General features: G+C 33.7%; 1 protein-coding gene across 1 annotated transcript; it reads left to right on the top strand.

Annotated features, from left to right (window-relative positions):
• Window positions 1-1,869: 1,869 nt before the first annotated feature.
• Window positions 1,870-10,229, top strand: LOC127700162 (uncharacterized). The gene is made up of 2 exons (XM_052203578.1): window positions 1,870-1,934; window positions 8,670-10,229. Exon 2 carries the CDS (start codon window positions 8,674-8,676, stop codon window positions 10,180-10,182), a length of 1,509 nt encoding a protein of 502 aa, XP_052059538.1. The 5' UTR covers window positions 1,870-1,934; window positions 8,670-8,673; the 3' UTR covers window positions 10,183-10,229.
• The last annotated feature ends 3,477 nt before the right edge of the window (window positions 10,230-13,706 follow it).

The following is a 13,706-nucleotide window of genomic DNA, read 5'->3' as shown; positions in this document are numbered from 1 at the left end:
ACAATCAAAGAGCTCAAGGCCAAATTCATGTTCACACTTACTGAATTTGAAACTAGAACTTCATATAAATAAAGGTCCAAATTTATCAGGCCATAATAATCAGGGATATAAATTTGGTACACCAGATAAAGTTTCCTCTACATAAGTCAGTGGCACTCGACTATAAAAAGTTTGAAGCCAAATCAAATACAAATTTGAAGAGCATTGAAAACCCAAATTTCTAAAAGTTTTTTTTCTACAATCAGGCTTAGGCCAACTTTAGCTGAAGGATAGATAAACCTTAGTGTTTTGTATAATTGCACACTTTATAAACCAAACAAGATGTTTAGTTTAAATCAATGAGACAGCAACTCAACAACAAAATAAATTTAACAATGAAATTTATACAAGAACATAGGGTCTATCAAGTACTGGTAAGTAAGCAGCAATTAGGAGTAAGAGCAAAGACTGGTCAGCTCTCAGACAGAATAATGTGTCTTGGTAGTGTGACATGTCTTCCAGCTGATTGCCTTGTTAAACAACATATTAATAGCATGTTAAAAACCTTGCTCATCCTGTTGGTCTAAAAAAATTTAAGAATCCATTTGAGTATCAGTCTTGTACAGAGCAAATCACATTAACATGTTCTTGTCCTATTGCCACTGGACGTCAAGCAAACAACAATCACTCAATGTTCTTTTAGTCCTGATATGTATGTAATATTTGCCACTGGAATTACACAAAACCATCATCATTTATCAATATCATATGTCCATGGCATACGTCAATCACCTCATCATCCTGAACCTATACAAGTTGTAATTTAATTCAACAGATAGTATGAAAGATCAGCCTTCAAGTTGATTCAACACTTAATTCATTAACAGACAAAAATTTAGATATGAACATACAGCCACTACAGACAAGATCTCTGACTTGGGACTGACTGATAAAGATTTGGCTGGGGGAAAACTGATTATATAGGGACTCCGCAATCCTTAGTTAAGACCTCCCAACTTTAAGTTTTCCTGACTTCATATTTGTGTTATTGCCATCAGTTGGACATGTGTCTCAGTCTCTCTAACTCACTGAGCAAATTGGAACTAACAATGGTCTGAAACTTCTCATGTAAAAGAACGACTGATTCAGCAGCACGTTTCAGAAATAATCTTCCAATTACTAGTAAACAAATTCGAAAGTCATGCCCTTTTCAGTATAATCTACAATCAATTTTATTTGAAGATTTCTTGTAAACAGAGTCACTGGTCCATGTCAGTAAGAACATCCAAGAAAGAAGAACATATATTACACAATACACATAGCTGTAGCTGGAAATATTAAAAAAAAATTGGGTCATTTTGGTATTTAATGACATTTCAATGCAGCTTCAACACAAAATGCATGAAAAGACGAACTATAGAAAATATATATCCAAGCTTGGACTAATTACATGCCCCAGTTCCAAGAAATGGTATACTAGAGGGTATGGATGGGGGTCCTTCATTTCTGTATTCTTTAATTTTTTCGCTCATTATTCTTTATTTAAAAAAAAAATAATGGCTATTCTGTAATAAGTCTGCATAGGACTATTATACTAACAATATATTATGTCACAGAATTACTTGATAACTGTATTCTGAACAATGTTCTTTTCTGTAATCAGTATATGTTTACCCAATTCATTAATGCTTGCAGTTATTCTTATTATTTTAGCCCCCCATTATTCTCTGTTTTTTTAAATTTTTTTGTCAATTTTTCTCTATTCTTTATTATTTTGCCCATTATTCTCTATTCTGTAAACTCCATTCACACTCTCATAGTAGTCGCTAGATGATGATCAGCAGATTACATGACTTGCGACGTCCGACGTCATAATGTAGCTTTAGAAACGTTTATAGTTAGCATGCAAACAGTCTTTGTTTATACACAATGAAGCTATGAAAGTGAAACATTTTGTAAGTAGAAGCTTATTTAATCATAATTTTAACCGTTATTGAGTCGAACTGATTTTTATACAACGTTTTCGACAATAAGGTATTTAATTCATAGTGTCAAGTCGGAGAAAAAATATAATCATGGTTTGTTTTCTCAAGTCAGTATGGATAGCAAGTATTCATTAGTCGTTAAAACCATTAAAACAAGTTCAGATGAAAAATTTTGTCCTGCAATTTCTGTCCTGCCTTTTTATTTTTTATGTTTCACTCTATTCGGTCCTGCCTTTTTTTTTTAAAAGTTAATCCTGACTTTTTTTTTGCAAGTGTCTCATCCTGCCTTTTTTTTTTACTCAAAACTCCTGTTCTGCCTATTTTTTTCAAATTTCATCCTAGCCCACCCCCCCCCCCTAAAAATCAAATGGTAGCTCCCTAAGTTGATGAAAAACAGACCCATAAAATTGTCAAAAAGAATAACGACGAAAAGACAAACAACATTTGCAAGACACTACACAAAAAAAAAAAATAACATGGAAAGTACATGCACAGTTGGGAAGAGGAAATCATATATTTTGTCGTAAATGAAAATAGTGTTATCCTTCATATCAAGTTCAAAAGGATAGCTTCGTTAAACGTATTCGCTCAACTTCTTTTCATTCTTCCTGAGATGCTCATGCATGTACACAGTCGATCTAATATTAAAACAGGAACAAGTCGGCGAGAAGAAGCGCACAGTTGGATCCCAAAGGAATACCGATTGTCTGTTTGAAAACAAGTTTTCCAAACGTAGCAACTATGTTGTAAAAAAAATCAAGCATTTACATGATTTCAGTTTAAGATCACTTTTTATTTGAATCAGAGTGTTTTAACTTAGATTGTCTAAATTTGTGTGATTTTTCCATTCACTGACTTGGCGTACGTCGTCTTCGTCCTCAATCCGTCTTCTCTGAAACTACTGGGCAAAATGTTACCAAACTTTACCTAAATGTATCTTTGGGAATCTAGTTTAAAAATTGTATCCGAGGATTTGATCCATCTGCAAACATTGCTATTGATGCTATAAATATAAGCAGAAGTCCATTACTAGGTCTAGTAATGGACTTCTGATATAAGATAGAGGTAAAATGGAGTTTTTGGCTTACATCTCAAAAACTAAAGCAGTTAGAGCAGAACTGACGGAAGTAAAAAATATCAGAATATCTTCTATGGACTCTGATTTTCAGAAAAATAAAAAAAAAAACATTTTGGAGTCATTGCCCTTGAATTTGCAGCAAATTTCATAGCTTTTGGTTAATATCAACATTTCGAGCAAAATTGACATTAGAAAAAATATCAGCAGGTTATGGTCTATCTCCATTTTGGAGTTATTGACCATTTTCAGCAAATTTTGAAGTTTGTTCTTATTTTCTAAAAAACTATAATAGAAGATAGTGAAAAATTTTAATTAGTAAAAATGACTGGAACATTAAGATCTTTAAATAAGTTGATATGGAGGAAATCGTTAATAGGAGTTATCTCCTTTAAAAGTGATTTTTTTTAATTTTTTTTTTTGTTGGAAATTATAGTAGATAAAGAGAAACTGAAAATAGGAAAAATGTTCAACAAATCCATTATAGGGGTTATTGCCTCTGAAAGACGATTTTTACTAATTGTTTATGTTTTTGTAGGAGCTATAATAGATAAAGAGAAATTGAAAAAAAAACCCAAAAATGTTCAGCAAAATAAGATCTACAAATAAATCAGCATGGCAAAATTGTTATTTGAAATCTTATAGGAGTTATTGCCCTTGAAATATGGTTTTACCTATGTTTGCATTAATTGTCAAAGAAACTGACCGTAATAGATAGAGAAAAACAATAAAGAGCAAAGATGTTAAGCACAATAAGTTCTAAAAATACGTCAACATATAAGAAATTGTCAACCGAATCCGTCGTATAGGAGATACTGCCCCTGAATGACAATGTTTATCCATTTTTGCATTTTTTGCAGAAACTATAATATATAGGAAGAGACTGCAAATAGCACATGTTAGTCAATTTGGCGAAATCATCATCAGACTACTTATAGGATTCATTATCGTAAAATGATATTTTTTACAATTTTTGACAATTTTGATAGTTTTCTCGAAACTTTAATAGATATATGTATAAACTGTAAACTGTACACAGTAAATATTATCACCAATACAACATCTACAACAACAAAAAACACTAAAATGATTTACAAGTAAGAAAACAGAATTTATTGCAATAATTGTAAAAATATTTTCAAAACAGCATACAGCATATTTCTCGCAGGCGAGAGATTCGGGCTCTTGTGAGCCTTTGGTTAATTTTTTCAAAGCATGATTATCCCTTCCCAAAACAAAGGATTTGTATCTGCGTTGATCGTAATTTTTCATGAAACAAAGTTGAACTTAGGGATCTACCATTTGATTTTTCTGGTTTGGGGGGAGGGGGAGTTACACGTATAAAAATTAGAAAACCAAATGGAACTTTATTTAACACACCCAGATACATTTGTTTTAACAAAACATGACTAAATTAAGAATAAATGATTGCAGCACGGAGATATTATAAAATTCGCAAAAGTCAAAGCCTATGTATAGTACTACTTATGGTAAGCATCAATTCTTGTTTATTTGGAAAATTCACGTTTACCTCATAAAAAAATCGGTTTGCAATATTCTACACGACTTCACACAAACATACCTAAAAAAACAGAAAAAAAACGAAATTTTACGTGTTTCGTCCTTTATATATAGAACTGAGAAAAAGAGACCTTGTTTTTACAGACATAAATTTTCTATCTATCATGTTTGTTTAATTTGCATAATTTATGTTATATCTGTTTGTAATGTGATTATATTGCCATGACGAATAGTTGGTCTCAAGTTTGCATCAATATTTATAAAGATAAAAAAAACTAACAAATGTTAACGTCTTCTTCAAATTTTACTTTATGATTTTTAGTACTGCAACTGACCTCGAAAAAGGCGCTTAGTTAACGAGTTTAATGTTCCGGAATAACACACGGCTGCAAATTGTTTTAAATGATAGAATAATATCTATATTTTAATTTCCGTCTGGTCGTAAAAAGTTTCTTTGGTCACATTTTTGTATTTTAGCCCTTAAATGGGGTACCCCTCAATTTACGGTTTTGGGTGGTCACCTTAAAATCCAAAAACAAATTTATTTTGTTAAATTTCCGGCTCTTTTCGTAAATAGTTTCGATGCACATATCATCAAGGATCATCGGAATGATGAAGACATAAATATAATACCATCCCCGAGTAAAACTCTTAAACTTAAAGTTGGCAGTTTTTAGATGGAAATTTAACGCATTCTTCTCTGAAAACGAGAAAACTTATGATTCAAAAACAGTATTTGACATTTGAGAGGAAAAAGTACATTATTGCGATACTGCATGCAAATTTCATTGGGCAAATTCCCAAACAATTTTGTCAAAAACTCAAAAATAAAATCATAATTTATACCTTTTTTTATTACGGAAATTTCATATCCGTCAATCAGCTCCATCATTTACTTTTTCCTTCACAATGAATTTGGTAGTTTCGATGTGATTATGTTCATTTTCTTGGATAAGTTAATTAATTATGAGTTTTTTTAAGAGTGATTTGATTAAATATAGTAGTTCTTTCTTGTGTTTTCTGTAAATAAGTTATATTTTTGTTGATAAAATTTTGACTTTTTATAAAAGTTAACCAAATCCTTCGGATAAGATGTTTTTCCGGATATTGACTAGTTGTGGAAGTCCTGTAAAGTTTACTCCTACTAGTCCCAAAAGGAGAAGGCTTGACAATGTGTGGAAAAATATATTGTATGTCAATGTTCAACCTCAGAGCAATTATTATGCATGCAAGCTGTCGGGGAAAAAAGTACTTTTGATGTTTTGCAGAGATTTGGTGTGTGACAAGGTGATGCTACAACTAACTTCTCTTGATATTCTGCTTTTCTTGGACGAACGAGTTGTGAATCATCAGTGATGTTATAAGACTTACACCAGAAGGCAAAATTGTAGCGTCTTCAAATTAGAAACAACAGAAAGCCAAATATGTGATCAATCTGATCCACATGTATCCTCACAACCTGACACTTTCATACGATCTTGCGCTCAGTTTCCTCCATTCCCCCTTGTAGTTTGGATATGAAAACATGTTTTTTGTGTAAAAGCAAAACCTTTGAAAAGGATAGAAAACTTCACAAAATTGAGTCGCCTGAACGTGTTGACAGTCTTTTGAGGTGTGCTAATGAGAGTAATCATTTATCCATGGTAAAGAATGGGAGTACAGATTTATTTTCAAAAGCAGTCTACCTGTCAGCATGCATTACCAAGTACTTATTGAAGTCAACACCTGTGAAATCAGGTAAAACAGTAACTGAAGAATTAGAAAATGAATTTGCTTTCAATTCATTGATAACGATTGTTAATGATGATATTTTCTTCCATAAATAGGCCTTTTTCATGTAGCACATCCTCGGCATATACCGATCACTTTTACCCAAGAATGTCTCTGATGATTACCCATCTGCCAAACTCCAGACCAAACTAACTAGTTGTTATGACACCTTACAATTCAGACACAGCAGGGACAAGGGATGTCAAATATAGAGTTCAGCTCTGAGCTCACTATAGGGGATACCATATCTGCTGCAGGAAAATTGAAGTCTATGTTAAGACTTTCAGAATTACACCCAGGTGTGTCTGAAGATATCAAGGATACATTAAAAGAAGAAGAATTACTTCACTCTGCCGCAAGCGCTCTTAGAAGCTCTGTCTTCGTCGGGTGCTTTTATGGAAAAGATGCCCGCATCGCTTTTTTGAAAAATCACACAAAGGCGCTTCTGAACCGTGTGTTGTCTCTAAAGATAAAAAAGAATCGTAAATGTATGGCTATTACAAAATCAATCGTTTCTGTAGCACATTCAACATTTCGCCCATTGCATTTGGGATTGGCCGTGCAGTTATATCATGACTATGGGAATATGGGTCACGAACATTGATAGAAACTTTGTACTCACATGGCTTTTGTGTTTCCTATGCAGCGGCAAGACTATACCCGACAAGCATTGCCATGCACGAGTTTGACCGAATCAAGACGGTATTTACTCTCCAGATGGCATTGTTTCAAAACACCAAGTGGGTGTTTGATATTAAAAGGTACCGACAATAAAGTCATCAACACGGAGACAATTAAAAGTGAGGAACGTTTCATTCCATGGCACAAGCAGACTTTCAGGTTTGTCAATCTACAATTGATTCCAGTTTGCATCAGATTAAAGTGAAAAGAGGTCAAGATAACACTTTTCAATTTACTGACAGTGCATCATCGTTGGCGGCTGTTTCATTATACTAAAGGTAAGAGAGGTCTTCCTCGCGTTCCGAATGTTTCAAATACATTTCAAATTGTGCTGAAAATATGGAAAACACATCAGATATTCCTTGGGTAATTTTGCGCTCCATGTTAAGATATATCGGAAATATTACTGTTAAGTCAGAAACGTTTGACCATCAAGTTATTTCATTTGAGACCAGATATAACAACGCTTTCTGACTTCAGGCTTGAATTTTCGGCCGGGAAGACAAAAATGAATAAACCCCCAACATTTTTCAAGGGACAAATGTCATCAGATTACTTACAAGATTGTATTGGTACCTGCAAAGGTAAATCTCTGTGCTTAAAAGCGGTGTTTGCTTTGAACAAACTCTGTCCTGCACCGAACTAGTTTGTGTCATGAACAGGAAGTGTGTTGTAGTGCAAATACGCATACCATGACGAAGAGATTGATCCATATCCCTCTATAATGAAGACTAGAGCTATTGTATGTAGCTTTTAAAAGACAAGTTATATAAGGGTCTTGACCGATTTTAAATTACAACATTAGCAAATTGGCATTAAATTGTATTTTTCATTACTTCCCTAAAAAAATGATGAGTCTACACTTATTTACCAGGATAATGCAACTAAAACAATGTTCATGCACCAAACTGAGTTTGTTTTACACTCAACCAACCGCTAAATCAATGCATGTCACACTTATGATTTTTTTTAACCTCGCATTCGCCTCGGTGTACTATGATTTTTTTTGTGTTATAACTGATCTGTCCGGACTTTGCAAATACACAATATTTATAACTAGATCCTAATTTTCCCAAAATACACATCATTTTAGATGCAAAATTAAAAACATTGTTTCAGCGCTTGAATTTTGTTTTTTTCAAAGATAGAAAAAATATTTAATAATTTGATAAACTGGTGTTTTATAGTTTAGAAAATAATTCTGTAATATACTGTAGTGAAAAACTATAAGAAATATGAAAGTTGATGGATGTAAAAAGGTCAAGGCCACTTCTACTTTTGCTATGTCATAAATGGAAAAAATCAGGAGGTTCCAGATTAACGCCATTTTGTAATAGCAGCTCTTCATATAAATAGTCAAATTTGTCGTTTTAACATCCTTTGCAGCATATGCTTATGATTGAACCGTTTTTGCAGCATTCTAATGAATGAATATCAGAAAATTTCTCCTTTTTGTCCTTGTGGTTGTAATACTGATATTTTTAGGCCTGACCTTTGACCCCAATTTCACAAAAATGTGACCACTCTGAAATTTTACGACCAAACTTTTCTTTTTGTACACGTTTTCCTCTTTCCATCGATATATAATTTAGGTGTGTGTTCTTCCGGAACATTAAAGTTTTAAAAAATTAACTCTGGTTGCAGTACTATTTTGATAGTTCAATGGATCAAAACGAAAAAAGCGTGAAAAATCAAACACATATAATATCACAAAAAGGAGAAGAATCCTCGAGTCACGCTCTCTGCACTGACGATTCAAATTCTGAATCCTTTCAATCGGCTAAAATAACATCAAATGAATCTCCAAAAAATGTAACACCTCCTTATATGTCACAGAAAAATGCACCTCCAGTAAATACATACCATTCTTACGTGGAAGATTCAGCGGAACGGATGCAAAATGTATCAGGAACAAACTATCAACCTTATTGCAATTCCGAATCAGAGAAACATATTTCAAAGTTACTTCCATCAAATAAATCAGGTGCAAAAAGTGAACAACCAAATTACTCACCAAGCGTAAAAAGATCAGCTCCAGAATCACAAGGTCCAAATTTCGCTGAAAATTATGATGGGTACCTATCTTATATACCAGAACCAGAGAAACCTATCTCAAATCCACCTCCATTTAGTAACACAATAGAAACTGAAGGGCCTATTGAACCAACCTCCGAAAATTCAGTAAATGAATCGATTTCACAATGTTCAAATGAATTAATTATAGCTTTGTCTGACGAAGCTCAATCAACCAAAACAATAAACTCAATTAAAAAGCTGACAAAAATCCACTTACCGAGAATAAGGTCAATGATGAAAAGCGATCCTGAAGTCAGATTAGTTAGTAAAGAAGCGGTAGTAGTTCTTGCTAAAGCTACGGAACTTTTCATAGAAGAACTTTGTAAGGATGCGATGATTAACACACTAAAAAGTACAACTAAACGGAAAACCCTGCAAAGAAAAGACCTCGGTCTGATGTTACGTACAATACCCGTAATTGCTATGCCTTTTACCACGGAAGAAAAGACGGGTGAAGGATCTTCTCTAGTCACTGTATTCGGTCAAGGCAAACAGACTAATGCTCAATCTGTAGTGGGTGTGCCTTCCAGCAAGGAACAGCAGACTTATACCGATTCCGTAGTAGCTAAGCCTTCCTGCAAGGAACAACAGACTTATATCGATTCCGTGGTAGCTTTACAAATTAATAAGGAGCTACAGTCTGGTTCTGAACCTGTGATGGCTTTGTCCTTTGATGACGAATCAGTGAAGACTACTAGGCCTTTTAAGGATATTCAGACTGATTATGAATCCGATCAGGATTTGGCTGTAGGCAAACAATTGCAATCCGCAAGGAATTGGCCTTTGAGCAACGATCTGCAGACTGATGTAGAATCCTTAAATGCTATCCCTTTTAGCAAGGAACTGCAAATTGGGACTGCAGTAATGGTGCCTATGCCCTTTAGTAAGGAACTGCAGTCGGATTTTAGTCCCCTTATGGATATGTCCAGTAACAAAGAACTGCATACTGATGTTGCAACAGATATGACTAAGTCATTTTTCGGAGAACTACAGCATGATGAAGACTCATTGATGGCAGAACCTTTCAGCACAGAACTCAGTGGTGATCTTGAAACAGTAATAACTTTTCCCTCAAACAAAAATGATTCTGATTAAAGCCACGTTGTCGAAATGCTAAAACAAGAGATCATTAAAAATTTTGTATGGAACCTTTTTATTTCGGAAAGAAATTGGCAAAATTCTGATGGGTAAATCGGAACCCTATTCAAAAATTTCAGAACAATGATCAATTTTTGGGCTATTTTATTTTAGTTTTTATTGGTGGAGGAAACCGGAGTGCCCGGAGAAAACCCCCGACCTTCGATAGGAAAACTGACAATCCTAGTCAATTAAGATTCGAGTCGAGTGCACCCACATGAGCATCTTCGCTAGCCAAGAGTTGAAGTGGATCGTAACCCTTGGCTAGCGAAGATGCCGCATGAGCGGGGTTCGAACTCCCAACCTCAGTGTTGACTGGCTAGTGATTACAGTAGTAACTACTTAGACCACTCGGCCACCGAGGCCCCTTGTACGATATTCTTTCTATTATAACAATGATTCACAATAAAGTAAACGTGAATCAACAATAATATTAGAAGTTTAATATACGTTCCTGATGAAGGTAAAAGTCTTTACTATAAAAATAAGAAGATGTGGTATAATTGACAATTAGACAACTCTCCACCAGAGAACAAATGACATAGAAGTTTACAACTAGTTAACCATGTTGACCGACCGTCCTATCTGTGATGGAAATGTGTAAAATAAAGGACCGCCTTTTCAATCTGATGATGGAGATTCTAGTTCATTGACAGCCCATTTGACCAGATAATTGGACATTTCATTGCCAACGTATACCACGGGAATCATAAAACTAGTTACCGTCTTTCCATATGTGTGTAACATGTATCCAATGTCAGAATTGGTAAAAAGAAATTGCTATCTAACTGGCCAGTTCATCATTTTAATTCAGATTAACATTACATTTACCACAGTTGTATGTTTAGTTTCACACACCTGATATTTTCTGAAAATAATCTTGATAAAATTAAGTAAATGAAGTTCATTGCTGGTAAAATTAAATGGTCAGCACAAGTCTGGTTCTGGTTGTAAACCTAATTTTGCGAAAGTAGCAATTGATCTTTGGTATGGATGACCCGGCTTTTTTTACGCTATAGATTCCTGTAGATTTTAGTCGGAAGACGAAAAGACGCCGAATGTGATTTCGAGCAAATATGTATGTTTATTTTTGACAATTGAATTCATACTAGTTTCAAAATATCAAATTAATCATCTCTTCATCTTAAAAATCAAGTTGTCTGCAGCAGAACTAGGTCGCTCAAATCACATCATATGGCACATAATCATAATTACCAGGGGTGGATTCAGGCGGGGGCGTGCGCACTCCCCCTAAAATTTGCAAAGCATGTGTTGTTCTCAGCTTAATGAAGAATGTTTCAATAATTTTACATAAAAAAATTTAAGTTTGCGTCCTTCTTACCTAAAATCCTGGATCCGCCCCTGATTATATATGTTTCTGCTATCACTGATCAGTATATGCATCCTATCTATGAAACTGTTGACCCCTATAAGTATAGTATGGTCCTACCAACAAAAAGGTTGTGGCAGAAGTTATTGATCGGATATAAATCAGTACTAGTGCTAAAGATGTATATCAAATTTCCCTATTTCACTAGGACCATTTTCAATGTTCTGCAATATTTCCAAAATTTACAGTATCAAAGTATGGCAAGCCGTTTTTCTATTTATTCTAACTTCAAGATATCTTACATACTTTATAAGATATCTCATATATTTTATAAGATATCTTAAATACTTTATAAGATATCTCATATAATTTAGAAGATATCTTATAAAGAAAATTATGAGATATCTTATAAATCATAAACTATATAAGATATCTTATAAATCATAAACTATATAAGATATCTTATAAATCATAAACTATATAAGATATCTTATAAACTATACATGCTATATAAGATATCTTATAAACTATATGAGATATCTTATAAAGTTTATTAGATATCTTGAAGCTAGAATAAATAGTAAAACGGCTTGCCAAGAACCATAGCTTCATACGTCACGGTATCAATTGAGTTTGTAACAGACTTGTGTTATAATTCTTGGTATATATTTTGGCATATTCATAAATGCCTATTTATTTCAATAACATCGATTAAAATTGCTATTTGAAAGCTTTCTGCAAATTGTCCACAAAATTAATGAAAATGGAAGAAATCCTAGTATACGGTCTTGCTGATATCAATGGTTATTTAAATGAATATTTTTGCAGTAACAAATCAAAATGGTCCCTAACAGCAATTTTAAGAAACGAGTATCTTACTTTTGTTCGCATCTAGTAAAATTGCTGCAAAATAATGTAAAATTTAGTGCACAATTCAGATTCTTTAATATTCAAACTCCTTTTGGTTTCATCAGCTGATGAACTTTGACCCTGTGAGTGAAACAAGATCAAAGAAAATCGGCAATACTATTTACAATTTCCAATATGGATGGGGTCATTGATGAACCGCATGGTCAAGAAGAACGAATTAGTGTTTAAAAGTCCAGCGACAAACATTACACAATTGACATTCAAACTCAAGTCAAAAATAAACTGACAACACCATAGATAAAAAAGAAAAGACAACAGTACATAAAACACAACATAGACTGTACAACACGAACCCCACAAAAAACGAGGGGTGATCTCAGAGGGTAGGCAGATCCTGCTCCACATGTGGCACCCATTGTGTTGCTCATGTAAGTACAAACCCGGTGATAAACTTAATTCGGTAGGTCACATTCGGGGAAAAAGGGACCATTATTAAAGGCCGTACGGTGCATGACCTTAATTGCTAACACCTACGTCTATTGGTCCTTGGTGGATAGTTGTTTCATTGGTAATCATACCACATCTTTATTATTTTTAAATGTAATCTTGTAATAATTCAATACACCAAATATTTTCAACAAATAACTAAAAGTAAGTGAGATAATGTTTCATTTAAAAATATATATATATAATATATGAAAGGAATCACAGAACAGAATGGGTTTATCCTATCAAACAGTCAATTGGACCCTATATGAAGATTCTGCAGACAAAAGATAGTTGACCAATTAAAATATGTACTCATAAGACTAAGTGACTGAGAAAATATTGATATAAAGAATAAATGAATCATGAAAATGATTTCAACGGTAATTCAATATTGTCCTTACAATTGTTAAGACAAAAATTGTTGACCAATGACTTGCAGTGCTGGAGAGACAGACCTAAACTCAAAATTGTATGTTGATCAATGAACCATAAATTGAGGTCAAGGTAAAAAAAACCCTGTTAGACAAATACACATTGCAATGATTCAATTGGCCACAAATATATGATCTGTTACAGTCAACTTACTACTACTTAAATTACCGTTTCTATATAATTTTGCTCAGTCATTGAACCATGAAAATAAGGTCAAGGGCAATGGGCATATGGCAGATGGAAAAGGCAGTCCATTTGGTAACTATATAAATATGGGTTATCCAGCTCTACTGCCCTTGTTTATGCCATTGATACCAGATTAATATCCCTTTACTTGGCAATCTTTGACATTCTTTGCAGG

Source organism: Mytilus californianus, unplaced genomic scaffold (assembly GCF_021869535.1).
Source record: "Mytilus californianus isolate M0D057914Y unplaced genomic scaffold, xbMytCali1.0.p SCAF_49, whole genome shotgun sequence".
NCBI lineage: Eukaryota > Metazoa > Mollusca > Bivalvia > Mytilida > Mytilidae > Mytilus > Mytilus californianus.
The sequence above is the reverse complement of the archived record's forward strand: the minus strand, read 5'-3'. Positions and strand labels throughout refer to the sequence as shown.

Coding starts and splice junctions, on each gene's coding strand:
- LOC127700162 (XM_052203578.1), top strand. CDS start 8,674: ATGGATCAAAACGAAAAAAGCGTGAAAAATCAAACACATATAATATCA.